Source organism: Triticum aestivum, chromosome 5B (assembly GCF_018294505.1).
Source record: "Triticum aestivum cultivar Chinese Spring chromosome 5B, IWGSC CS RefSeq v2.1, whole genome shotgun sequence".
In the NCBI taxonomy this organism is placed as follows: domain Eukaryota; kingdom Viridiplantae; phylum Streptophyta; class Magnoliopsida; order Poales; family Poaceae; genus Triticum; species Triticum aestivum.
This window is the reverse complement of record NC_057807.1, coordinates 410568970-410596287: the sequence shown is the minus strand read 5'-3', so window position 1 is coordinate 410596287 and position 27318 is coordinate 410568970. Positions and strand designations below refer to the sequence as shown.

At 47.1% G+C, this 27318-nt stretch overlaps 3 protein-coding genes across 3 annotated transcripts; 1 reads left to right on the top strand and 2 right to left on the bottom strand.

Annotated features, from left to right (window-relative positions):
* Positions 1 to 288: 288 nt before the first annotated feature.
* On the bottom strand, positions 289 to 6119 carry LOC123112155 (formate--tetrahydrofolate ligase). The gene is made up of 5 exons (XM_044533080.1): positions 5405 to 6119; positions 5145 to 5294; positions 1831 to 3006; positions 1190 to 1336; positions 289 to 811 (listed from the first exon to the last, which is right to left on the bottom strand). The coding sequence occupies exons 1-5, from the start codon at positions 5804 to 5806 to the stop codon at positions 536 to 538; spliced, it is 2151 nt and encodes a 716-aa protein (XP_044389015.1). The 5' UTR covers positions 5807 to 6119; the 3' UTR covers positions 289 to 535.
* An 11607-nt stretch (positions 6120 to 17726) lies between these two features.
* LOC123116251 (uncharacterized) lies at positions 17727 to 18303 on the bottom strand. Its single transcript, XM_044537233.1, has one exon. The coding sequence runs from the start codon at positions 18221 to 18223 to the stop codon at positions 17945 to 17947; it is 279 nt and encodes a 92-aa protein (XP_044393168.1). The 5' UTR covers positions 18224 to 18303; the 3' UTR covers positions 17727 to 17944.
* A 6960-nt stretch (positions 18304 to 25263) lies between these two features.
* On the top strand, positions 25264 to 26002 carry LOC123116250 (uncharacterized). The gene has a single exon (XM_044537232.1). It carries the CDS (start codon positions 25381 to 25383, stop codon positions 25699 to 25701), a length of 321 nt encoding a protein of 106 aa, XP_044393167.1. The 5' UTR covers positions 25264 to 25380; the 3' UTR covers positions 25702 to 26002.
* Positions 26003 to 27318: the final 1316 nt, after the last annotated feature.

The window sequence follows — 27318 nt, the reverse complement described above, 5'->3', positions numbered from 1 at the left end:
TGTCATTTATGATCATTGTAATAAGGAACGTAATCGAGTAGCTCATGAACTAGCAAGATTAGCTAGGTTTTCTTCTCCGAGGATTTGGATCGATAACGCCCGAACTAGCAAGATTAGCTAGGTTTTCTTCTCCGAGGATTTGGATGGATAACGCCCCTGATGAGGTTATCCCTTTACTTGTAAAGGATGCTACTTTACTTATGAATGGATAAAGGAGAAGAAGTTTATCAAACAAAAAATATATGAAATAGAACCAGCAAAGCACGCCGATAAAGCTCAACATCAAACTTCACCAAAAAAAAAATCTCAACATCAAACTATAAGGAACACGAACAGAGTACAGGCAGACACTATGGTTTGACCAAATCTACATCCATCAAGTTACAGAAATGTACTACCCCCACAATCGCACCAAGCCACCGATGAGGCCATTATTTATTTATTCTGCTTCAGGAATGTCCCCAAAATTGAAACTGCACACGGTCGATAGCGCAACAGCACAGGACCACCAGCCCAAAAACGGTGCCAGCTGAGCTCATGACAGACCCATGACCTTCCCGGTGGTCGTGTCGATGTCGATTTCATAGAAGCAGGGCCTTGTAGGGAGACCAGGCATTGTGCTCATGGTGCCGACGAGCGGGTAGATGAAACCAGCTCCGATGCTGGCCCGCACATCTCTTATCGGCAGCACAAAGTCAGATGGCGCGCCCTTCATGGATGGAACATGAGAAAAGGAGTACTGAGTCTTCGCCATGCATATCGGGAGGTTGGAGAAGCCTTGCTTGGTGTACATCTCGATCTGCTTTTCGGCCTACAGGAAATAGATAGAGAAGTCAGCGGGCAAAATCTTATGACTGCAAGTAGACGCGAGTGTTCCATATAGCCCTCTAGTGCCATCTCTTAAGTATTTCTGATATATCTCAAAACATGAAAATGTGGAGAACTCTGACACACCAAATTAGCACTTGGGAAGGTGGCATATTTCTGGAATGTATCTTAGGCCATTATTCTCATAATTAGAACAAATCTCACAATCACACTAAGTATCTACTCCCTCCGTCCGGAAATACTCGTCGGAGAAATGCATAAAAATGGATGTATCTAAAACTAAAATATGTCTAGATACATCCATTCCTCCGACAAGTATTTCCGGACGGAGGGAGTACAATAGAAGAACACAAGGAAATACCTGTTCAGAGTATTCAACACCACTAGCACCATAGAACTTGGCTATTGACTCAATCTTCTCCTTTATGCTAGAATCTAAAGGATATAAAAACTTCAGGGGCTCTGCCTGGCTTTCACATGCTCTTTGAACAGCGACTCCAAGATCAACCTGAATACAAGTAAAATGGCCAGATAGAATTAGTTAACTAGTTCAATTTGCAAATTCAAGCCTTGATAATGTTCTTAAATTGAAGAAATAAGCATGTTTTCTTGTGAAATCAACTCGCTAGGCACTACTGTATTAGTGAAATGTAGAGGCATGCATGGGCATATCATGTAAGAACTGTTCGGTGCAGTGACCACTTTGATATTCTTGATAAGTTGAAAAGTCTGGCAACAGACAATAATATTAATTACTCTTGGGCTGATCTATGTTGGACATTAAAGAACAGTCACAAAGTACAGAAACAAAATTCACTACATCATCGGCGTTGGAAGACAAAACATATGAAATGGACAATAGATTCGCAGTTAAAGATTTCTCCATAAAGTGATATCATGTATAGAATGCCCTTTTTTTAGACCATGGGGGAGAGCTGCATGTAATTCATTCATTAAAATGGAATGTCTGATTAACAATCCAGGTAAGAGAAGAGAACTAACCGCTCCTTTACCACCGTGTGCATGGTGGGAGCAAACGACAGCATCGAAAGCCCCAGCTGTCATAGCCGCCTTTTTCACAACTTCCATTTCAGCGTCTGTGTCTGTTGCAAATTTGTTAATTGCTACTACAACATTCACTCCATAACCCTTTGTGTTTGAGATGTGCTTAGCAAGATTAACACACCCAGCTTCAACAAGAGCCACATTTTCACTCACATATGCATGATCTAAAGGCTTCCCAGCCACAACATCTGGGCCTCCTCCATGCATTTTAAGAGCCCTAATTGTGGCCACAATAATAGCACACTGAGGTGTCAATCCACTATACCTACACTTTATGTCCATGAATTTCTCAGTCCCAATATCAGCGCCAAAACCAGCTTCTGTAACAACAAAGCCACCCTTCCCAACCAACTTCAAAGCAATCTTATCAGCAACTATGGAAGAGTTCCCATGTGCAATGTTAGCAAAAGGTCCAGCATGCACTAAAACAGGAGTGCCTTCAAGAGTTTGCATGAGGGTGGGATGAATAGCATCTTTCATTAGGACAGTCAAGGCACCTCCAAGACCAAGATCATCAGCTGTAACCGGCTCACCCGCCTTGCTGTTGCCTATCACCATTCTTCCAAGTCTTTCCCTCATGTCAGCAAGGGAAGTTGTAAGAGCTAATACAGCCATTATCTCACTTGCCACAGATATGTCAAAGCCTGTTTCTCTCACCATACCTTTTTCTTCAGGGCCTTGTCCAACGGTGATTTTCCTCAGGAAGCGGTCATTAACATCCATGACCCGCCTCCAAGTAATGGATGCAGGATCAATATCAAGCCTCGCAAAACGCCTAACCTCTTCTGGAGTTAGCTCATCGGGGTCTGTCTTTGAGATGCCAAGCTTTATCAGGCGTCTGAGCATTACATCAGCGAAGCGCCTCTTCCCTTCTTTGTTTGGTGGGCACAATCTATTGAACAGAGCTTTGTCTGATTGAGAAGCTTCATGGAAAATCCTTGTGTCAATGGCAGCAGCAAGAAGATTGTTTGCAGCTGTAATTGCATGTATATCTCCGGTCATATGGAGATTGAACTCATCCATGGGTATAACTTGACTGTAGCCACCTCCAGCAGCACCCCCCTTGATTCCAAAGGTAGGCCCTTGTGATGGTTGACGGACGCAAGTGACAACCTATATACACGACAAAAAATAAAATAGTAAAACATATCAATATCATATATAATCAAATTCCAACGAACTTAATAATATATAGTCAATTCCCTCTATGAATAGCAATAGATGACAAAAAATTCCATATGTTCTAGAATTGTGTCTATATTTACACCAATATAAAAAGCAGGAATTGCTTCGGATACTTTCGAGATGTCCAATTTTTTAAATCTAACTATATGATACTACGTCCGAAATGCAGAGTACTATCATATGTTGGTATCATAAAGGACTACATTTATTGTCATGCATGACACAAAGTACCACATCATTTAATATGATATGGTATCAGAGGGTGCTTGGATACGTTTTAGTCTCATGACTAAAAGTAGTGGGACTAAAACTTGCTAGCCTCATCCATGCTTGGATCCAAATACTAAAGAGACTAAAATCAAATTAATGAGCATTTATTATCCTCCAAACCCTCCAATCCAGAACTCGCCTGTGTTAAAGGAGAGGAGTTAAATGAGGAGGGAGAGGACTAATCCACATTTTAGTAGGGGTACCCCTGACTAAAAAAAATTAGTCTCAAGACTAGTTTTAGAGGGTGCTTGGATCCAAGGGACTTATTTTAGTCTGACTAAAAATAGTCTCTTTAAGAGGCTAAAGTTCCAAGCACCCCTGACTAAAGAGGGGCTAAAACTAGTCTTGAGACTAAATTTTTTTAGTCAGGGGTACCCCTACTAAAATGTGGATTAGTCCTCTCTCTCCTCATTTAACTTCTCTCCTTTAACACAGGCGAGTTTTGGATTGGAGGGTTTGGAGGATAATAAATGCTCATTAACTTGATTTTAGTCTCTTTAGTATTTGGATCCAAGCATGGATGAGGCTAGCAAGTTTTAGTCCCACTACTTTTAGTCATGGGACTAAAACGTATCCAAGCACCCTCTTAGCCCCTCTTTAGTCAGGGGTGCTTGGAACTTTAGCCTCTTAAAGAGACTATTTTTAGTCAGACTAAAATAAGTCCCTTGGATCCAAGCACCCTCTCAGACTACCCACAATGGGAGTAAGACTAGCCACAGTGGGAGTAACTTCGGTAGTAACATCGAGTCCAACTCAGCAAATTTGCTTATGTGACAATGAGTTAATGAGGAGAGATGTAGTACTAGTAACTTAGCTAGTTACTGTAACATCACATGTCCCAATGCAATATGAGTCTATAACCTAATAAATGAAGCTTTGCATGTTACCACACTTATGTTACTACCCACTATTGAGGTAGTAACATAGTCTAGGGATATGTGTATATTAGTAGTGTATGTTACTCTCCATTGTGGCTAGTCTAACATCGGTAGTAACATCACACATATCTAGATAAAATAGATGATGTGGCAAGCAATAAATGAAGAAAGAGAGGCATGTGGTAACATAGCTAGTTACTACTAGTATGAGTAACATCACACATATCAAGGCGATGAGTCTATAGCCTAATAAATGAAGTGTTGCATGTTACCACACATATGTTACTTCCCACTATAGAGGTAGTAACATAGACTAGTAACATAAGCATGTTACTAGTCTAAGTTACTCCCCATTGTGGCTACTGGCTAGTCTCATCACCTTAATTCTATGCCACCTCATCAAACTTACTTGGTTTTAAAAAAAAGGATCAAAATTGCTTAGTTCGCATGCTACTCCATTGCGGGCAGCCTTATCCATCAAGTGGCTATACAGAAGAAATTCCACCATAAGCACTGAAAATTCTGCAGCTCTACAGAGTGTTTATGTCAACACAACTTCATAAATAAATCGATCCAACTGTTACGCAAATCCAGAACCCGTGATGGCTAATTTACATGTGTTACTAACTAAGCGACAGCAAGAGAATACTATTGCCCCGTCTAAATTTGCATCAAACACTTTTCTAATCCTTCCAATGTTGTCCCAAATAAGCCCATTGGATTACCTCAGTACCAACTTTGTTCTAATTCAGAAGCGCTAATGAACTTGGTGCAGGTTATCCCGTTGTTGACAGGCAAACTACATTCTTACGACACATCACAAATTGCCGGCTTTGTTCTAACGGAGAAGCACTAATCAACCAGGTGCGGGTTATCTAGCCGATGACAGCCAAACGAAAATAACTCTGAAAATCTGACCTTCTTATCAAGGAACGCCCCCAGCGCCTGGCACAGCCCGACAGTAGTCGTTGACTTGCCCTCCCCGAGCGGCGTCGGCGTGATGCCGCCGACCACCACGTAGTACCCGTCCTGCTGCCCCTGCAGCTTGTCAAGAACGGACAGGAGTACCTGCACATCGCCGCACAAAGTCCAGTCAGATCGAGTCACCCGATCACACCACGCAAGGCCGGCAGTCCTTGTCCAGGAACCAACCGATCAAGAACCGCACTTATCCTCACCTTGGCCTTGTACTTGCCGTAGAGATCGTAGTGCTCTGGCGGCACGCCGAGCTCGGCGGCGATGTCGGCGATGTGGAGCGGCTCGACGGCGTTGGCGATGTCGATGTCGGCGGGCACCGGCGAGGCGACGTCGAGCCTCCGGATGGTCGGGTTGGGCGCCGGCGTCGTCATGGGCGGCACCAGCGGCGGCGCGGAGACGGCGCTGGATCTCGCGACGGCGGGCCGCTCACGGTCGGGGCGGAGGCGAAGCAGCGAGTGGTGGCTAGGGAGTGGTGGAGGCGAGAGGAGTCGCTGGCTCGCGGAGCACTTGTTTATTCTCGCCCCCCCGTCGGCACGACGGCGGCTTAGGATAATGGAGGATAAAGTTCTGGGGTGATTGGTTGGTGGGGCAGGCAGATCCATGGCACAGCAACAACTCCCTCCCAATAATGGTACTCGAGAAAAACCTCGGGTTAATTAACCCACCACTCTATAAATCTTCTCGACTCAAAGAAACTGTTTTTCGACTAACCCAAAACTCTGCTCTAAATCTTCTCCCTGTCCTCAATGTGCACTACCAATTCATTCATCAGACGAACAGATGCATTGGGTGGGAGGGACGGGATGGGGTTCTGGGGTGGTCTTATCTCGGGCTGGACGGACAGAAGATGGACCGCGATCTCAATCCGGGGGAGAAGATAAGGGGTTCTTGGGGGGCGGTGGGTGTGGGCGACGATGCCTGCAACCCCAGTCTGTATCTAAATTGGGTGTTCTGGAGGTGGCAGCGACGACGCCAAGTGTGCGCGATTATGCAAGCGGCGCCGCTTGGACCGTTCATGATCGTTCACGGTGTGCGTGAGAGAAACTTTTGTTCTGTTTCGCACCGCCGAGCATTGCTCTGCAAACCAACTTTGGAATCCAGCGCTTTAGTTCAGGTGACCGTGAGCATTTGGTTTGGGGTTTTGCTCTGGCGGAAACGGCGCTCCAGGTCCAGCCACGGTGACACGCAAAGTCTTGTGGAGAACGGGGTTGCGGGCCACGTGTGGTCGCTTCTCGGTTTGTGAGGGTGCTCCCACGGAGTTGAACGGTTCGGGTCGCGTGAGGCCGGCGAGAGAAACGCTGGCACAGGAAGAGCGTGCGTGGGACACGTTTGCATCGCTTCAGATGTGATGCCATGCCATTTTTTTGAAATAAATGCAGGAGAACTGCGTATTTCGTTGATTAGAAGGGGAGGCGAAAGAACGCCAAATACAGGATGCCGGCTAACGCATTAGCTTACGGAACAAGAAAAACGGAGAGACCATAAAAGAAGAAGAAAAGAGGGGGTCGGCCTGGACTACTCTCGCAAAGTTAGGTGTTGGCCTCGTGCCAGCGCCCAGTCGCTTGCCTCCGATAGCAGGAGGTGCAAGACTTGCCGCGGCGAGCGATCTGTGCCACCGTCGAAGATGCGCGTGTTACACTCCGTAACACCTTCCAGATCCACCAAAAAACCAGGAGGGCAACCGACTTTGCCAAATTCCGAGTGGAAGGAGCGCTGCTCAAGCTGCTGATCCAGCCTATGCACGGCATATCCGGCTGCCATGTAGCCGGTTTTAGCTCCGGGATGGCGAAACGGTGCGCCACCATTTTCCATAGTTGCTGCGCCCACGGACATTCTTTCATGAGATGCATCGATGTCTCGAGGTTCCGCATACATAGCGGGCAAAAGTAGGAATTGGGCCATTGCCGGGCCAGCAGGCGGTCAGCTGTGAGGATCCGCCGTTGGGCGAGCAGCCAGGCAAAGGTGCGGCATTTGGGCGGAGCCCAGGCTTTCCAGATCTCCTGACGCAATGGGAAAGTAGTGGATCCGATGAAGAATAGCTTATACGCGGAAGCCGTCGTATAGATGCCATTGTCTGTTAGTCTCCAACGGAAGGAGTCCGCGGTGCCAGGGGAGAGCGGCTGCCGGGAATTGACACACGCCCATAACCTGACGAAGGAAGGCAACAGGTCGGTGGTCACCCGGCCGCGGAGGTCTTGGATCCATTTGCTCCCTAGCAGTGCTTGGCGCACGGAGTGCGCCTTGCGTCTTGAAAGCTTGAAACTGTCGGGGGCGATCACGAGCGGTGCCCCCTCGGGCAGCCAGCTGTCGAACCAGAAACTGGCTCGGTTACCATCCCCGACGGTGGCCGTGCAGGCTGCCGCAAACATGTGTCGCTCCTTGAGTGTCACCGGGACCGGTAAACCCTGCCAGGGAGTAGCCGAGGTTCTTTCCGCCCAAAGCCATCGGAGACGGAGCGCCACGCCGAACCGTTCCAGGTCAACAATACCGAGCCCACCAAGATCACGCGGGTGGCAAACTCGGCTCCACGCAACCTTGCAGTGCCCGCCATGGCACACCTCCTCTCCGCGCCATAGCCATGCACGCCGCAGCCGATCTAGCTCCTTACGAACCCATGGCGGGAGCGCATAGACGGCCGACCAGTAGACGGTGAAAGCTGTTAGGACGGAGTTGAGGAGGACGAGTCTACCAGCAAGGGTGAGGAGCCTAGCCTTCCAACACGCCAGACGTGCGCGGAGCTTGTCAAGCAGCGGCTGCAGGTCCACCTTACGCAGGGTCCGGAGCGACAACGGCAGCCCCAAGAACTTGCAGGGGAAGGTCTCCACCTTGGCCCTTAGTGGTGAGATCACGTCATTCACATCTAACTGCTCGCATCTTATGGGGAGGGCGGCGCTTTTCTCGAAGTTGACCTTAAGCCCAGACGCCAAGCCGAAGGCAGCAAGGATGGAGCGGAGAGCAGCCAGCTCGGTCTTCACGGGGTTGAGGAAGAGAGCAACGTCGTCAACGTAGAGGGAAGCATGCAGCTACGGCAACCGACCCTGTAGCTTGGAGATGACCCCAGTGTCCACTGCCACTTCCAAGAGCCGTTGGAGGGGCTCCATGGCGAGGATGAACAAGAATGGTGACAAAGGATCACCCTGACGCGGGCCACAACAGTGGATAATGGATCGGCCAGGCACCCTGTTGATCAGAACCTGCGACGAGGAGGTAGCTAGAAGCATGGATATCCAATCACACCATCTCGGTCCAAAACCCCGGGCACGGAGCATGTCAAGCAGATATGGCCAGGAGACGCTGTCGAAAGCTTTGGCGATATCGAGCTTGACGAAGAGCATGGCCCGTTTGACGCGGTGGAAGTGTCGTGCCATCCCGCGGGCGAACAGAAAGTTGTCCTAGATGCAACGCCCTTTTATGAAGGCAGACTGGGCCGGGCCAACCAGTTCGTCGATCCACCGCGCGAGGCGCATCGCGAGCACCTTCATGAACAGCTTTACCACACTATGGAGCAAGCTGATCGGCTTGTAATCCGTCATCGAAGTCGCATCCACCTTTTTAGCCAGCAGCACAATGTTAGCCGTGTTCAGGCGATGCAAGCTTGCCCGGTTCAGCTGGTGCAACTGCTGGAATGCTGCCATCAGGTCCGGCATGATGGTGGTGGCCGCCGCTTTGTAGAAGCCCCCGATGAAGCCATCCGGCCCCGGCGCACGGTCGCTGGGCATGTCCTTGATGGCCGCGAGTACCTCCTCCTCTGAGAAAGGCACCTCGAGCTCATCGAGGTTAGCGTGCGGTAGACCAAGCCCATCCCAGTCAACCGTGGCACGGCAGGCCTGCGGCGTGCCCACGAGCCGGTGGAAAAAGGCTGTGGCGACCTTCGTTTGCGACCTTGATCAGTGGCAATGCCGTCGCCATCGCTCAGGGAGGCGATGAAATTTTTTCGGTGCCGGGCATTTGCCTTGAGGTGGAAAAATTTCGTGTTGGCATCGCCAGCGCGCAACCACGTCACCCGGGATCGCTGCTTGGCACGGATCCGCTCAATGACCGTGAGGGCCAGGATCCTGGACTTCAAGATTTTCCGCAACTGCAGCTCGTCTGCCTCGACCGTACGGAATTCCTGAGCCGTATCAAGGCAAAGCACAACCTCCTGAGCGAAGAGCAACTGCAGACGGGTGTCGCCGATGCGAGTGCGGTGCCATCGGCACAACACTATGGTTGTATGCCGCAGTTTTAGGGCCAGGCGGCCGAACACATCCATCGGCGGGCAATTCTCACTCCAGGCCGCGGCAACCTGCTCTTGGAACCCTTCGACGTGTGGCCAGAATGCCTCGAAGTGGAAACAGGGCGGCCGTCGAACCGGCGGCTCGCAAGTGAGCAGTAGTGGGCAGTGATCCGACATAGCGGTGGCTAGCGGCTGAAGCCTGGCGCCCCGGAAGGTGAGGTCCCAGTCGTCGTCGCAGAAGGCTTGGTCTAGGCGCACCAGCACCGGCCTGGCCTGCTCGTTGGACCAGGTGAAACGCCCGCCCGGCCAGCTTGAGTTCGCGGAGCTCGCTAGCATTCAACGTGTTCCGTAAACGGGTCATGAGCCGGCGGTTGATGTTTGGGCTGCTCTTGTCGCGCGCCTCGTAGATGAGGTTGAAATCACCGACGATAAGCCAGGGCCCGCCCGCAACCGCGCGCAGACCCGCAAGCTCGGCGAGGAAACGCAGCTTATCCGCGTCGACCGTTGGCCCGTAGACGGTGGTCAGCCACCAGGGCTGGCCCCCGAGGAGGGGTGTCACACGAGCGGTGATGGTGAACTCAGTGACAGCAATGCGGTCGAGCTGAAAGACAGCGGGGTTCCATGCGAGTAAAATCCCGCCCCACGTGCCATCCACCGGCAAGACGGCATACTCCGAGAGGACGGGGCTCACTGTTTCGCATAGCTCCAATGGCGAAAACGCGGCCTTTTTGGTTTCCTGGACGCACACAAGTGCACATCTCGTCTGGGCCACTAGCGAACGCACCCCGCCACATCTCGTGTGATGCCATGCCATGAATAACTGGTTGCGGGCTTCCTAAAAAAACTAGCAGGTCTCCATAATATAATTCCTCATCCTATCTTTCGTATACAAAAAATATTCCCTCTGCAACTTAATGTAAACCCTTTTTTGGCACTATCGTAGTGTCAAAAACGATCTTATATTATGTCACAGAGGGAGTAGGTTTTTTAGATTAAACTTTTTTTCGTCTAGCAGACGCCACATATTTAACCACAAACCAACTCAACCTTAATTTGTGTTTCCTCTTCGAGGTAATACCATCAGAAGTCATAGAACTTGCACTCGATGTTCAGTTTGGTGGTAAAACTTTAAAAATACAGATTTGTGGTCATCCGACTTGTGTTCTCGCTCAAATACGGTCACCTTGCACGTATTATCCCACGCTTATGTGGCACGCCAGCATGTCTATGGCCCATTGTTAGTAACTGAAATAGCTCGGCGCGTCCTTTTTCTTTGCAGAAGCATCCTTGCTCTATATTTAATTAAATTAATTGACCATAAGCCTCTTTGTGGATCACACTTGTCGGCATGAGGTGGTGGGGAAATGAGAATAAAAAGTACATGCGCAGGGATTTGAACTTCAGACATTGGGTACATGCATGCAATCACCAAACCAGATGTGAATAGTGTCAATTTTGCTTTTGGCTTTTTCTGACACTATTCATGCTTGATTTGTCTTTTTTTTCAATGTGTATTTTGAATTTGGATCCAATTTTTTAGGGCTTGTAGTCGCATACGTTATGAACATTCATAAAAAAATTAGAATTTTTTGAAACATCTAAAGTTGATTTTTTGAAATTGGTATCATGGGAGCATTTTGGGTGTGGGAGGTACACCTGATTTTATATTAGATGCAGTTTTCCTAGATTCTCCTTTTTCCCGGGTTCGACCAATAGAAACTGGATATCGGAAAATCTCGCCTTTTTTCGCCCAAAAAGGCAAATTAAGAAAACCGTGTCAAAATGTATAATGTTTAACCCATAACGTACAAAACTCTATCATGACTGATAATTTGTTGTTCCATTTTCTCCATGAGGGGCCGGAAAATCCGGGTTCCAAAATATCTTGGCAATTCCAAACTGACAATTACTTTGAAATGATTTTGAATTCAAATATTTTTAATATCTAAATATAGTTAGTTCAGCAAAAAAAGTTCTTCCTGTTATGTTACAGTGGTCAGCTCGACTCCTCTCTTATATAGAAGTTCACATGTTCAATTCATTGTTACATTTTGAGACCATTTTGTTAAATGAGAATGAATAAAGGAAATATATTGCACAATACAGGGAATAGATCTACAAAACTTGCCACTAAGCTAACTTCGCAATTATCTATACCTAATAATAAAGTCATTAGTGTTTCTGGCAATATGTCATATAAATTGCCTCCAAAGTTGCAAAATATTACTCATTGATGGCACCTATAAGTGACAAAAAATGTCTCACACAGGAGAATCCCCTGCCTGGGCCGGCCCATACAGTAGGGACCCCCTATACTGTGCTTGACACGCTAGAAGAAGACGCAGCATGCCCGTTTGGGCCGGCCCATGTGCGTGCGGCCTGTTTTTTAATTTCATTTTCCCCCTTTTTCTGTTTTCTTTTTTCTGGTTTGAATAATTTGGTACTTTAAAAAAGTTCGAAAATTAAAAAAATGATTTTTAATAATATTTTTAATAAATCATAAAATTTCCAGCATAGAGCTTTCATACACTTATAACACTTGTGCATCTGTTGCATGACAATCCCTAGTCCTCGCATTGATATCGATTGATAGGCCTCTTCATTACCTATCGATCCGTCGAGTCGATGCGAGTCTTTCTTCCTTCTTGAATTTCCTTATGAATCTCTATCACCGCATTCTATTTTACATGTAGTGCTATGTCCATGACTCACGCTTATGTGTTGAGTGGAGTTGAAAATGTAGAAGCACGTTAAAAAGTATGATCCAATTGCTTGATTTGACACCAGGATGCTCATGATTTATATTTATGTGGTGAAGGCGGAGTCATGCCATACTTACATAATTCAATAAATAGGGATAACATTCATTGAACAACGTATATTTTGAAAAAATAATGATTAGGTTCTTGTATCCATAGATATTATTATGTTGATATTAATTACTTCATTGTTTCTCAATTATTCATTTCATAAAAACATTACATCATAAACATGCTAGGTAGCATTTAACATCATTTTTTTATTATTTACCTACTCGAGGACGAGAAGGAATTAACCTTAGAGATGTTGATATGTCTCTAAGGTATCTATAATTTTTTATTGCTTCATTATATTATATTATCTATCATACATACTTTATATGTGATTTTATATCATTTTTTAGAACTAACCTATTAACTGAGTGCCCGGTGCCAGTTCTTGTTTTCTACATGTTTTTTATTTTTCAAAAAATTAATACCAAATGAAGTCTAAACATGATGAAACTTTATGTTGATTTTTTCGGACCAGATGGACCCTAGAAGCTTCGGGAGGAGGCCAAAAGATGTATGGGAGAGCCACAAGCTCACACGACGCCCCCAAGGAAGCGCGCCACCTGAGTTTGTGGGGGCACGTAACTCCGTTTGACCTAATTCCATGCATATAAATTCCCATAAATCCCAAAAACCAACATAGAGCCACCTGAAACATTTTTTCCGCCGTCGTAAGCTTATGTTCTCCCGCGATCCCATCTGGAGGCCTTTTCCGATACTCTGCTGGAGGGGGAATCGACCACGGAGGACTTCTACATCAACCATGTTGCACATCCAATGATGTATGAGTAGTTCACCATATATCTATGGGTCCATCGTGATTAGCTAGATGGCTTCTCTCTCTCTCTTCATCTCTCTCTCTCTCTCTGATCTTCAATACAATGTTCTCCTCGGAGATCGATTCGATGTACTCTTCTATTTCGGTGTGTTTGTTGGAATCAGATAATTGTGGATTTATGATCAGATTATTCATTGAAAATAGTTGAGTCTTTTCTGAACTTTCTTATGCATGATTATTATAGCTTTGTATTTTCTCCAATCTATCTGTTTGGTTTTACCAACTAGATTGATTTATTTTTAATGGGAGAGTTGCTTTGTAGTAGGTTCAATCCTGCGGTGTCCTCACCTCATTGCAGAAGGGGTAGCGAGACAAGTATTTGTATTATTGGCTCTAAGGAGAAAACGACGGGGTTTATTCATATAGTTTTGTTTTATTCTGTCTATATTATATCATCATACTTCATGCATTACTTTGTTTGTTATGAACTTAATACGTAGACAGGCAAGCGTAGAAGCACTCATGAAGTGTAGTAATAATAGTAGATGCAGGCAGGAGTCAGTCTACTTGTCACGGACGTAATGCCTATATACATGATCATTGCCATGAATAACGTCATACTATGGGCTCTTCTATCAATTGCCTAACAATAATTCCCCTACCCATCGTATGCTATTTTTATGAGAGAGAAGCCTCTAGTGAAAACTATGGCCACCGGGTCTATTTTAATCATATTACAAAAACAAAAAATACCTTGTTGCAATTTTATTTATTTTATTTTATTTTGTAATTTATCTATCTACCATTGCCAGATTTAATCCTTGCAATTAATGAGTACAAGGGTATTGACAACCCTCTTGTCCGTGTTGTGTGCAATTATTTGCTCTTGTGTGTAGGTACTGTTCACTGGGTGTTTTCTTGATTCTCCTATTGGTTCGATAACCTTAGTTCTCACTGAGGAAAATATTATTCGCTACTATATTGCTTCACCCTTCCTCTTCAGGGAAAATCCCAACGTAGCTCACAAGTAGCAGTGTCTTATTGAAAATATGATCATTCAGGGTGCTAGGGTGTCTGATCTGTCTGTAATTTGCACCACGTTCATGATTTTTTTGCCCCCCTTCTGTCGGCTAGACCTCCCTCTAGTTTCACCATCTCTAATCAGCTTTGGTCGGTGATACGTCTCCAACGTATCTATAATTTACGAAGTATTCATGTCATGTTTACAATAATTTTATATGGTTTTGGTATGATTCGAACGAAACTATCCCGGACTGACGCTGTTTTCAGCAGAACTAACATGGTGTTGTTTTTTCTGTAGAAATAAAAGTTCTTGGAACGGGCTGAAACTTGTTGATAATATTTTGGAACAAAAGAGACCCTTGAGGCTTCGTGGGAGGACTATAAGAGCCACGAGGGCCTCACTCACCACCTGGGCGCGCTCAGGGGGTGGCCGTGCCCTGGTGGTGAGTGTGCCCATCTTAGCCCCTTTTCACGTGATTCCAACTCTGAAAATTCTTATAAATTGGGAAACCACCAAAAGTTAACCTAGAACTTAGACTCCCCCGCCGCAAGCCTCTCTACCTTCGCGATCTCATCTAGAGCCCTTTTCTGGCACCCTGCCGGAAGGGGAAATCATCACCGGAGGCCATTTTCATCACCCCGACGGTCTCTATGACAAGGAGGGAGTAGTTCACCCTCGGGGCTGAGGGTATGTACTAGTAGCTATGTGTTTGATCTCTCTCTCTCTCTCTCTCTCTCTCTCTCTCGTGTTCTTAATTTGGCACAATCTTGATCTACCACGAGCTTGTTAATATAGTTGGATCATATGGTGTTTTCCCCCTCTCTATCTTGTTGTGATGAATAGAGTTTTTACCTTTGAGGTTTCACTATTATCAGATTGAATACTTGTTGGATTTGAGAGCACTTGATGTATGTCTCATATGAATACCCATGGTGACAATGGGGGTATTATATTGATTCACTTGATGTATGTTTTGGCACTCAACTCGCGGATTCCCGAGGTGACTTTGGGTTAATCTATGCATAGGGGTTGATGCATGTTTCTGTCATACTTTCTCCGGTAGAAATCTTGGGGCACTCTTTGAAGTTCTTTGTGTTGACTTGCATATTATGAATCAGAAGTTGTTTGATGTGCATCGAATAATCAACTCATGAATATTTGTGGTGACATTGGAGTATCTAGGTGACACTAGAGTCGGTTGATGCGTATATATGGTGTTATTTTAGTATGAACTCTAGGGCTGCTTGTGACACCTATAGGGATGGCTCAATAGATTGATCGGAAAAGATAAATTTGAGGTGGTTTTGTACCCTACAATTATTTCATCTTATGTTCTCTACTGGATAAGAACTTTGGAGTGATTCTTTGTCACACGCTGAGGGATTGTTATATGATTCAATTATGTTAGCACCGTTGAGAGATTTCACTAGTTAAAGTATGAACCCTAGGCCTTGTTTTCAAGCATTACAATACCGTTTGTGCTCCATTTTATCACTTGCTACCTTGTTGTTTTTTATATTTTTATGTTACAAAAACCTATATCTATTATCCATACTACACTTGTATCACCGTCTCTTCGCTCAAATAGTGCACCTATACAATTTACCATTGTATTTGATGTGTTGGGAACACAAGATATTTCTTGTATTTGATTGTTGGGTTGTTTGAGAGAGACCATCTTCATCCTACGCCTCCCACGGATTGATAAACCTTAGGTCATGCACTTGAGAGAAAATTGATATTGTCGTACAAAACTCTGTGCTTGGAGGCCGAACACGAGTCTACAAGAATAAGTTGTGTAGTAGACATCTGTAGGCTACTGGGCGAGTGTCAGATGTGGAAAATGCTTACCTCTCCGTTCCTTTATCCGTCGAGGAGATTGAGGCCATGGTTTCCTCCTCCAACATTAATTGTGCTCCTGGTCCAGATGGTTTCTCGATCTCCTTCTCCAAGAAGTTTTGGCCAATCTTGAGGGATCTGGGTTGTGCGACCATTCAAGGTTTCTGTCTTGGGACGGTGGATCTGTCTCATCTTAACTATGTCATTCTTTCCCTAATTCCCAATGTGAAAGGGGCTGACTCTATTTTGCAATTTCGTCCCATAGCTCTCATCAATAATTTTGCCAAGTTTCCGGTGAAAGGTTTTGCTTCCCATCTCTCTCCGGTGGCACATAGGGTGCTTAGCCCTTCGCGATCTGCTTTTGTGAAGGGGCATTTTATTTTGGATGGTATTCTTAGTCTCCATGAAATTGTGCATGATCTCAGTGTGAGAAAGACTAAAGCGGTTATCCTTAAGCTATATTTTGAGAAAGCCTATGACTCTGTTAGTTGGGATTTCCTTTGCAAAGTTCTGTTGGCCAAACGCTTTGATGGGGCCTATGTCCATTGTCTAATGCTATTTGTCACCGACAGTCACATGGTTGTGGTTGTTAATGGGATTATTAATAATTACTTTGCCAATGGTAGAGGCTTGCGGTCGGGTGATCCTATCTCTCCGATTCTCTTTAATTTTGTCGTTGACATGCTTTCGTGCATTTTGTCCCATACGGCTTCGACAACCCACATTTCTCCTGTAGTCTCTCACCTAATCCCTGAAGGGATTACTCGCCTTCAGTGTGTGGATGATACTATTGTCATGGTTGAGCTCAATGATCTCTACGCTGCAAATCCTAGTTTATCCTTTTGTGCTTCGAGACTCTCTCGGGTCTCAGACGGTCACGTCGGACGAGGCCTCGAGAGTTTCCCACTTGCTTAATTTTCAGTTGGGTTCCTTCCCTTTTAGATACCTTGGGCTCCCTATCGCTCCTTTCAAACTCTGTGCCAATGATTTTGCGCCCATTGTTGCTAAGGTTGCCAACCGTGTCATGTCGTGGTGCAGCTGATCAGATTCGCAAATGAAACGGTTTGAGGTCCAATCGTTGTGCTCTTTGTGATGCTTTCGAGGACTCGGGCCATATCTTTTTTGGGTATGTTTTGGCAAAGATTGCTTGGTGCTGCATCCGGTCTTGGATAGATGTTTCTTGGGCCCGCAATTCCTTCACCAAGCTTCGTTCTTTGGCGACTGGGCTGCAGGGGCCAAAATAAGTGTCTGTTCTGGGTGGGATTCTTTGTGTTGTGTTGGGCGCTTTGAACCACTAGAAACAAATTCACGATTGAACATGTTTTCCGTAACAGACCCGCTGACTGCTTGTTCAAAACTTGTAGCAGTAAAAGTTATTGAGTAAGGAAGCTGATCGGGACACATTGGAGGTGCTAATTTCAAGAGTTTGAGCGTCTGCTTCTTCTCTGATCCAACAAGAGAATGCTGCCTGAAGTTTATCTCTATCTTTCGTCCTTAGGGTGTTGTAGGTTGTTGGCCTGCGCGCCGGAACTTGTCTGGTCAGCGTGCCACTTGTGTTAAGCTTTCGATAATTTGGAAACCTTTTTATGCTCTAGTCTTATGTTGGGGTGCTTGTTGTTACTCTGCCTTGCGACTTTATTTATAGTCTGTGTGTGTCTTTTTTCTAAAAAAAAATCCCACCAAACTATGCCTCAAAGCCTCCACCAAATTTTCATCAAAGAGGGCCATCTGCCCTCCTGCTCCCGATCGAGGGGTGCCGCCCCTACCGCTGGACAGAAGAGACCGAAGGTTTCATGATATAAACGAATTCTGTTCATCACAATTCTCCGCTCAAAACAGAAGCACGACTGCACTGTAACCGAAACACAATCTTGGATGGTCATTTGTACAATCCAAAACGGCGTGTAGTTTACATGTATGCAATCTCAAAGAACAAACCAGCCAATCAAAGAACCACCAAAGAATGGTGTGAATAGCTAACAAACTCCCGCGGCAGGCACCAACCATTGGCAGGGAACCAGCGACGTGCATATGCTCGCTCGCTAGACAGTAGCCACCTCCCAACTCGGTCAACTAATCCTTCTTCTGGTGGGCGTGCACGGGCACGGACACGGGTGACGACGGCTCCACGAAGCCGACGCGGGGCGAGGGCTCGCCGTCGAGCGGCAGGTCAGAGAGCAGCGCGACCATGCGGCGGGCGCTGAGGGAGCGCGCCGGGGGGAGGCAGAGGGTCTTGGTGGTGGAGAAGACGGAGGAGGACTGGGCGAGGATGAGGTACACCAGCGCCTGCACCAGCACGAACAGCCCCACCTTGAGCAGCGCCCCGTGCTGGCTCACCATCTCGAACTCCATTCCGACTCCCGAGCTTTGATCACACAACACCAGCGAAGACTCACCAAGTTTCTTCCCTGAGACCAATCGAGAACACTATGCGCTTGATGTGTTTGTGAGGTCTGGAGGCGCGGGGCGCGCGCTTATATAACGGCGAGACGCCGGTTTGACCGCTGCCGGGGTGAAGGTGCAATGCAAAGATGCTTCGTCGATCGGTCGCCAACTTGGGGTGTGGAGTTCGGGGTGGTTCGGCGAAAGGCAAGGCCAGTTCCACCGGGTTGGATGGAAATCGCTCGACCTGCTCCGTGCTCTGCTCACCGCTCACGTGTGCAGAGATTATAATATTACTTGAGTCGCTCTCACGGAAGTGCTCTCAAGAAATAGAATAATATTGCTTCTATTTTGTGAAAAGATAATATTATTTATAGGGATAAGTATATTTTTCGTCCCTCAACTTTACCGATAGTATTGAAATGGTCCCTCATCTATAAAACCAGAAAAATCTAGTCCCTTAACTGTTGAAACCGGATATTTTTCGTCCCTCAAATGGATTCAGGTGGTTTTGTGCTGATGTGGCATGGTTTTGACCACAGAACTCGCCACATCATCTTCCAACTCATCTTCATCTTCTTCTTCTATCTTCTATCTCTCACCCAGGACGGAGAAGAATCCGATGACACATGGTTACCATGGGCCTGTCTTCAGGGCGTCTCCACACGGGAGCTAGCGATGGCTGCGAGTGCCTGCTGCTGGTCGTACACCGTTGTGATGGCGCGCTCCACTCCGCAGTTGTCAAAGTAGTGCACGGTGGCCATGTGCCACTGCCCACGCCCTCGCACGGCAGCGCCGGCGCATTCATAGGGAAACAGGGTCGCACATCACGAAGGGCGCCATGCACATGCCATCTCGGGCTCCTGCGTTGCGGCTCCAGCAGTCTCAGCACGGCTGCACGGCTCGCCGGACCTGTTGCCGCTGCCGTCGGCACGGCGGGGCAGGAGCGGGAGAGAGAGGATATCGTCAGGGATCAGGCTTGGAACCAGAGCGGGAGTTAGCTAGGGGCAGCAGCAGGAGCAGTTGTCAGGCTCAGAACCAGCGCGGGTGAATCAACAAATCAGCAAGGCTCGAGACGAACCTTTAGCAAACATAGCCAGCTTTTGCGCGCGTGCCTACGTTGTGTTTCTAGCCGACTGGTTTGTGTATATGTGCGTGAGACTTGGGCGTTTCCGGCCGGGGCAAAATCAATTTGCTTGGCTAGCTTCGCACAGGAGGATCGATCAAGTTGCGTATGGATGTATCATTAGCCGCGAAGGAAGAGGTGGACGAGTACGAAGGTGAGGCCACGGCTGCCGGAGGCAGCGGAGCAGACGTGCGGTGAGGTGCTTCCCTGTGCATAGAGAGAGAGGGGAAGAAGACAAAGGTGAGCTGGACGACGATGTGGCGAGGTCAGCGGTCAAAACCATGCCACGTCAGCACAAAACCACTTGAAGTCGTTTGAGGGACGAAAAATATCCGGTTTCAATAATTAAGGGACTAGGTTTTTCTGGTTTTGTAGTTGAGGGACCATTTCTAAACTATCGATAAAGTTGAGGGACAAAAAATATACTTATCCCTGACGGAGCCTCGCTCCTGAAAGCAGAGCAGAAGGAAATTTAAATTGGCAATACGTAGGTCATTTTTCTCGATGAGGGTCAACGTACTGTATTGATTATCGAAGTAATTCCCCACGAGTCAAATGAGAAAAAAAATCTGTAACTTTTTTTTAATTTGACATGCAGCGTTAGCTGAATCGAATATGAATGAAAAACCGAATCATTTAGGCATTTACCTTCCGTGAACCTTTGCCTTTTTTAATCATCTCGCATCTACGATTTATAGCTCGCGAGATTTTGGACAAACCTCACCTACTTTTCTTTGCTCAAATGAATCGAGACAGTCATTCGATATGATTGTTGGTTCTTCGCAAAAAAAAGATATGATTGTTGGCGATCGTAATGATAATTTTTTATGAAAAAAATGATACTTATAATTACTGGATGTTTTCATGAACAACATGTAAAGTATTTATAATCAACATCTCTCATTTACCATCCCTTCATCTCGGGTGCAACTACAATAGATTGATCAAACAACATCCTATTAGAAGATAATCACAAAGTGTGCTTTAACTAGAAACACAACAATCAAGTATTAGGCAATCTCATTGAATGTAATAATATAAATTCAACAATAATAAATAACATGATATAGTTTAACAATAGATTTTTCTCTTAGCATGGTAACCACTCCAACGACCATTGCGTACAACTTTTCGACCTTTCTGGATCTCTAACATTAGGTAGCCCCATGTAAATTGCATACATGTAATTCTTGTAAATATTTTGCCCAGTATGCTTTTAACATACTGTTTTCGATAAAAAAAAGCTAGTTAAGTGAATAAAGCACTGATGGAGATAATATTGTGAGTTGGTTCATGGTAAGATCATACCAACTTTCACAAGTATATGAACAACTCCATCTACGAGATTCTCTAAGGAGAAAAATCCTATTCTGCGCATATAACAAACCTATATTATATATCAGTACGAATTAAAGCTTGAAATTCCACTTGAGTTTATATTTTGTTCAATCCATATACATGGAAGATAATATTGCCTTTACAAATTTGAACTTATAACATTATTAGCAGCAAATATTGCATCATACTAAATTAAATAAGCCAAACTCAGGGCATGAAATTATGCCTGGATCATGTTCTACTGAAGAAGAAAAAAACTAGGGTTTATAGATCTGATTCAAGTGGAATAAGGAGGGATCAAACGAATGAATGAATCACACAACATTGCATTGCTCTAAGGGAATCCGTTAGCCTCCTTCTTGCTGGCGCCGAGGAACCCCATTTGGCTATTTCCTCCACCCCCACCCTCAATATCTTCTATAACATGTCCTTTGTCGCCCTTGACGTCTTCTCGGCTGCCAGTACCGTCGCAAAGCCATGTCAACCATGTTTCACTTCACGCCTCACGTATCACATGTACTACTGCTCAACCATGCACATGAGTGAAGATGGTAGAATTGAACTTTTCTGTGTATTTTTTCTTTGTTAAGGACCCCTTATAAATGGACATTGCCGCTCGTGACCACTGAATGATCATCTAATCTTTACCTGATTGGAGTGTCAGGGCTCCTTTAGTTCAAAGGAATAGTGAAGGAAAACATAGGATTTATTTTTTAAGTCGGTCACTAGGGATCTCGATTCATTAAAAAGAGGTTGCCCTATTAATTAACAGAAAACTAGGCTAAAACCACCACAACAGCCCACACAAGGCAACATTGACTGACCTGGCCACTCACATGAAGATACGAAAACGTCGCAGAGAAGAAACACAAAGTTGAGGTCGTCGCCAAGTGCAGTCGTCATCACTCCTCCAAGAGCCTCTGCCTCTAGCATCGACTTCCAGCAATGGAGCCCTTGTCCCCGAAACGTCGGAACCCATGTCGACCCATGCTAAACAACCGGTCATAGGTGTAGGTGTCCAGACAGCTCCGATTAAGAAGACCATAAAAACCCAGGAAAAATGGATAGCGCTAGCTCCAACCAACACCTCCTCGAAGACCACCAGCCACATCTCATCGTCATCGCCTAGGTGTGTCTAAGGCAGCTCTCACTGCGCGACGATATCACAGACATAGAAGAGACATGTTGAGCACGTCGAGAAACAACCGACATTCGAAGCCCTGCCGCACCCCTACACCGCAGGCCATCATCATTGTTGCTAAACTATATGCTGCACGACCACATTGGCGGTTGGGCACCCGCCGACTGTAACACCGTGAGCATCTTAGCACATAGAGAGCACAAACGGGATCCAAAGGTCTTCAAGACGAAGCCCCAAAGAGTGAAGCGACAATGCCAACACCATTGCTGGACCTGGCCGGGCCTTAGGTTTTCACTCGAAGAACTGGATCCGAGGGTATATGCCGGGGGTGGACTCCACAATGGCACCTCCAAGGAGGTGAAATGATGTCCATGGACGCCGAGCCGGCAAGCTTTCGCCCGTTGCACCGCCCAACACCACACACCCACGCACCACACCTCCGCTAGCTGGCGCACATCCCACGTAGCCACCACACCATGACCATGTAGGAGCCACCACAATCCCTGCTGCCGGCCAAAAATGCCGACGAGCCAAATCCGGCTGAATCTGTCATCCCACCGCCGCTACACCACCAAAGTCCACCATGGATTAGCTCGGCGGCCTCCTCCGGTGACAGCAAGGGGAGGAAGGGGGCGGTATGGCATGGTCTAACGGTGTTGACTCGGGTTCGTCCCGAGTCGCCCCAGAGAGGTGACGTGGGGCAGTGCTAAGATTTGTCATGCTGCTCTGTAGGTGCCAGGGATTAAAATGTAGGAATATGAATTTTTCATGCGATGCTACTATTCATTTCTTTGGTTTAAAGGAATGTGACAAAGAAGAATGATTCAACGCAGACACATTTGAATTCTAATATCCAACTGAACCTTTGTTTTCCAAATTTCTATACACCAAGAACGAGAGAAAATTTGTAGTCACATAATAACAACCTTTGACGTCCACTTGATCACCTCTGACGTCCGTGTCGTCTCCCCCGCGGGCGACCCGGACGTAACCGAGCCGCCGCCGCCAGAACCTACCTATCCAGCCTTCTCTCCCTCGCCGCCGCCGGGCAAAGCCCGAGTGGCGTCGGCGGCGGCAGGGCCCCTTTCATTCCATCTCGCGACGTCATGGCTGCCGGGGGGCGCTCGGTCGAGGAGGTGGTAGTCGCTGCGGCGAGACGACGCTGGTGGATGCGGTGAGCATGCGGCTCGCGCGCGGAGGCGCATGGTATGTGGGCTCAGGCTTTGCTAGAGTTGTCTGTCGCACTGCTGTGGCCGGCAGATCGTGGCCGTGCTCCAGCATGGTGCTTGGGCGTCGGCCTTGCGGCATGGATCTGCAGGGCATGTGGTGCGGGAGTCCAGCGGTAGGCGCCATCATCGCGGATCTGCCGGGCGGAGGCCTTGCGGACTCTGTTGATCTGATGGTCGCATGGCGGCTCACTGGTCGGGCGGCCGGATCCCGACGGCTCTAGAGACGTCATACGCTAGCGGTCATGGCGTGAGGTGGTTTCCCATGCCCCTCTCGCCAGATCCGTTGCGGATCATCTTTGCACGTGGCTCTTCCCATCGGCTAGTCCTGATCTCCGGCGGAGATGTTCTTGGCTGGCCCGGTGGGTGCCGGGGTGGGAGCTTATCCAGGGGAAACCTCTGGCCGGCGGCGGCGGCCACGTCGTCGATGACGCTCTGGGCGTCATTTCCCTCCTTGGTGGCAATGGCGAGGTCAACTCCCCCCTACTCCCTCCTCTGTATGTGCCCGGGTGAAAACCCTAGTTCTACATGAATGGGCGGCGGCATCATGACGTCGTTACCTCCTTGGAGGCGCCGTCTTGGGCATTGAGACGGAGGGTGTGCTCGCGTGAGCACGGATGGTTCGTGGTGCGGCAGGTGGTGCGGTGTGGCATCTACCGTGTCGACGGCGGCGGGTCTCGGCAGCGTGGAGCAGCGGAGTCCTGGTGATGGACATGTGTTGATGGACGCGGGCAGGGTGATGGCGTTGTCTGGCGCCATGGTAACGTCGACGACGGGCAAGCCTGGAAAGATCTATGCAACGATCCTCCTGAAGATGTGACTGTGGAAGATGGCGGCAACAGACCCTAGAGCGTGCACATGCGGTGCGCGTTGAGGGACGCCTAGACCAGTTGGTGCTCTAAACCTGCCAGACGGGCGGCTTTTGAGACCACTGGATTAGACGGTGTCTGTTGATGCGGTCAGGGCACATCTTTATGCTTGTAGGTGTAGCAACTTTGTTCGCCTTGAATGTGACTTTGCGTTGATCTTTGTATTTATTTTGTCAGTCTTTGTTGAATAAATTAATAAAAATGGTTGCATGCATCATTTTGATGTAAAGGCCGGAGGTAACCCTCCTTAAAAAAACATAATATCAACCTATCTAGCTATACATTTTCATGTGGTTTGACTTTGATTTGATCGTGGTTATTAGCATTTCTATGTTTTCGTAATTCCCATGAACCAAACACCGAGTCCACGTAACTCCCATGTCCACAAATTCTCGATTTTGCACATGCGTTCCTGTTCTACCCATGTGTTTCTCTGTTGCCACGTTCTTACTTCCTCCGTTTGAAATTATTTGTTACAAAAATGAACATATCTACAACAACTAAAATACATTTAGATACATTTATTTTTTAGACGAGTAATTTTGAACGGAAGGAGTAGAATTTTGCAAGCCAAAGGAGCACTGAATAGCTTTTGTCACTGCTTTGTCAGCTGTTGGATAAGATCGAGTTGACTCGACGGCGAGTCGGAAAGCTCTTCCGCTTAGGTGATTAGCTACGTGCTGCAGTTCGAAAACCGTGGGTAAAAGGGCAGCTGGGTTCATCAGCCTTCCTGGACCCCGTAATCTTGCACCCTAGGAGCTGCGAAATACACCCTTCGTTTCATAATATAAAAACGTTTTTTTTACATTAGTGTAGTATAAAAAACGTTTTTATCTTATGATACGAAGAGAGTACTTTCTTATGCACGTGCGAGGTATCCTCGAGCCCATCGGCAGAAGTTCTATTTTTAAGCTGCAATCATATAAACATGCGCTACTCTATCACTCGAAATTCGAGAGGCAGGACCGGTTCCAACTGTTGGGTTTGACCGGCGGCGATACCCAGTAGTAGTAGTTTACGACTTTAACATAGGCTCCCAGCAGCCATCCGTGAGAGCAACCCGAGCAATATTATAATCCTTGCACACGTGAGCGGTGAGCGGAGCACGGAGCAGGTCGAGCAGCCAGCGTCCATCCAATTCCAACCCCGTGGGACTGGCGTCCGCCTTTCGCCGAACCACCCCAAACGACTGGCCGGCGAAGCATCTTTGCGTTGCACCCTGCCCTGACCCCGGCAGCGGTCAAACCGGCGTCTCGCCGTTATATAAGCGCGCGGCCCGCACCTCCAGACTTCACAAACACATCAATCAAGCAAGCAGCACATTCTTGAGAGATTCTGACCAGTCTCGGACTCTCAGGGAAGGTAGAGACTGCCTCGTGAACTCACTGGTTTCGTGTGATCAAGAGCTCGGGCGTTAATCAGTTGACATGGAGTTCGAAATGATGAGCCAACAAGGGGCGCTGCTCAAAGTGGGGCTGTTCGTGTTGGTGCAGGCGCTGGTGTACCTCATCCTTGCCCAGTCCTCCTCAGTCTTCTCCACCACCAAGACCCTCGGCCTCCCCCCGGCGCGCTCCCTCAGCGCCCGCCGCATGGTCGCGCTGATCTCCGACCTGCCGCTGCTGCTGGGCGGCGAGCCCTCGCCCCGCGCCGTCTCCGTGGAGCCGTCGTCGCCCGTGCCCCTCGCCCACCAGAAGAAGGATTCGTTGTTAACCAAGCGCGACTGGCGGCAGGGACACGGACCGAGCTAGCAAGCGATCGTTGCCCAGCTACGAGTACTCGGTGCGTGCTGTAGGAGCTGTTCACGCCATTCTTTGATAGATTGGTTATTGGTTTGTTCTTTGGGATTGGATATGGAAACTGAGTTACACGCCCGTTTGGGTTTGCACAATCAAGTGACCGTATGAGATTATGTTTTGGCTACCGTGCAATCGTACGTGCTTGTGTTTTGAGGAGAAAGTTCTGACGAATGGAACCGTTGTTCGTACCATGAAACTCTCCAAATGGTTTGGTTTCCTATTTTTATCTGTGCATTTTAATGCTCAGGATGTCCTTGGATACGCTTTTTCTATACAAGAAAAGTCTTTTCTTCTTCTTCTAGGAGTAAAAGTTAAAGCTTTGTGAAGATATGAAAAAGAAAAATCACGCTCCTGATGCCTCCGAACGGCTTATGCCCTGTTTGGTTCATAAGTCTTAAGACCATTTCTAGTCCCAAATAAAAAGTTCCTAGTCCCTAAAAAGTCCCTCCATGTTTGTTTCTAGGGACTAAAAAGTTCCTAGTCCCTTCCTAGAGGTTATTAAATGACCATGTTACCCCTAGTATATAGAAAAATAACAATCAAACAGCACCATGGGGTGGCGGTGCAATGGGTGCAGGGAGGGGCATTGTTGGAAAAGTCCACAAAAAGACTCCTCTTGAGAGTCTTCTTCATTTAGTCCCAAAAAGCAACTTTTAGTCCCTACTAGTCCCTCCTGTTTGGTTAAAAAGTCTCTAAGAGGGACTTTTTCTAGTCCCTGCACCAAAAAGTCCTTGGAAACAAACACCCGATGGAGAGACTACCCTGTCACCATTCACTTGTGTTTGTGTTTTTTTTTGAAAAAAGAAAATATATTAATATCGCAGATGCCAATTACATCCGGCCTCTGCACCAACAAGGTGTCAAAAAATATCTAGAATGCACACAGCCAAAAAAGAAAATAAAAGGAGTAAAAAAGAAGGAAAAGAAAGACCCTGTCACGGTGATCAATCACCCACGATAGTAGCACTCTAACCACCATCAAAGACATCACCCGGACTATAAAGAAGGTTCTCCAAAAGCAACGTCTTAGGAAAGAAACAATGCACAAGAGTTGTCATTGCCCGATCAAAGATCGTAGGTTTTCACCTTGGAGAAAGACCGTGTTTCCTCAAAAACAATGCCTTCAGCAAGGTCATTATCAGGCACAACCAATAAGGGCCAGACCTCGGATTTTCACCCTGAAAATTACGACTCGGTACTCAAAGGAACACCACTAACTAAGAAGTCCTCCAATGCTGCCGCCCCCACTTGCGAAGGCTACTAATACATTTCATGTACCACCAGGCTCACAGGAACCCGTTCTCGGTCTGGATGGGAACAACTCCCGCAAGCCAAGTCGGAACAACTGTCTATGAAGCAAAATCTTCATCGTATCCAAGACCCTGCCTTCGCCACTTGCAAGTCCTCCAATCACGCCATGGCATTTTCCGAATGGGTTGATCCCTTGGAAATCTTGATCAAGACATGTCCCAAGATGTCAACAAAAACAGAACTTTGCGATACCCCGATGAAGCTGATTATGCCGATGTTGCAGGTGCACACGATCGGTCCTTATCCAATCAAGGTATC

Bases quoted from the DNA above. Each gene is read 5' to 3' on its own strand.
- LOC123116250 (XM_044537232.1), top strand. From the start codon at position 25,381: ATGGAGTTCGAAATGATGAGCCAACAAGGGGCGCTGCTCAAAGTGGGG.
- LOC123116251 (XM_044537233.1), bottom strand. From the start codon at position 18,223: ATGGAGTTCGAGATGGTGAGCCAGCACGGGGCGCTGCTCAAGGTGGGG.
- LOC123112155 (XM_044533080.1), bottom strand. From the start codon at position 5,806: ATGGATCTGCCTGCCCCACCAACCAATCACCCCAGAACTTTATCCTCC. The intron at 5,295-5,404 runs GTGAGGATAAGT...GGCGATGTGCAG, and splicing joins ACGGCAAGTACAAGGCCAAG to GTACTCCTGTCCGTTCTTGA. The intron at 1,337-1,830 runs GTTAGTTCTCTT...ACTTGTATTCAG, and splicing joins CACACGGTGGTAAAGGAGCG to GTTGATCTTGGAGTCGCTGT.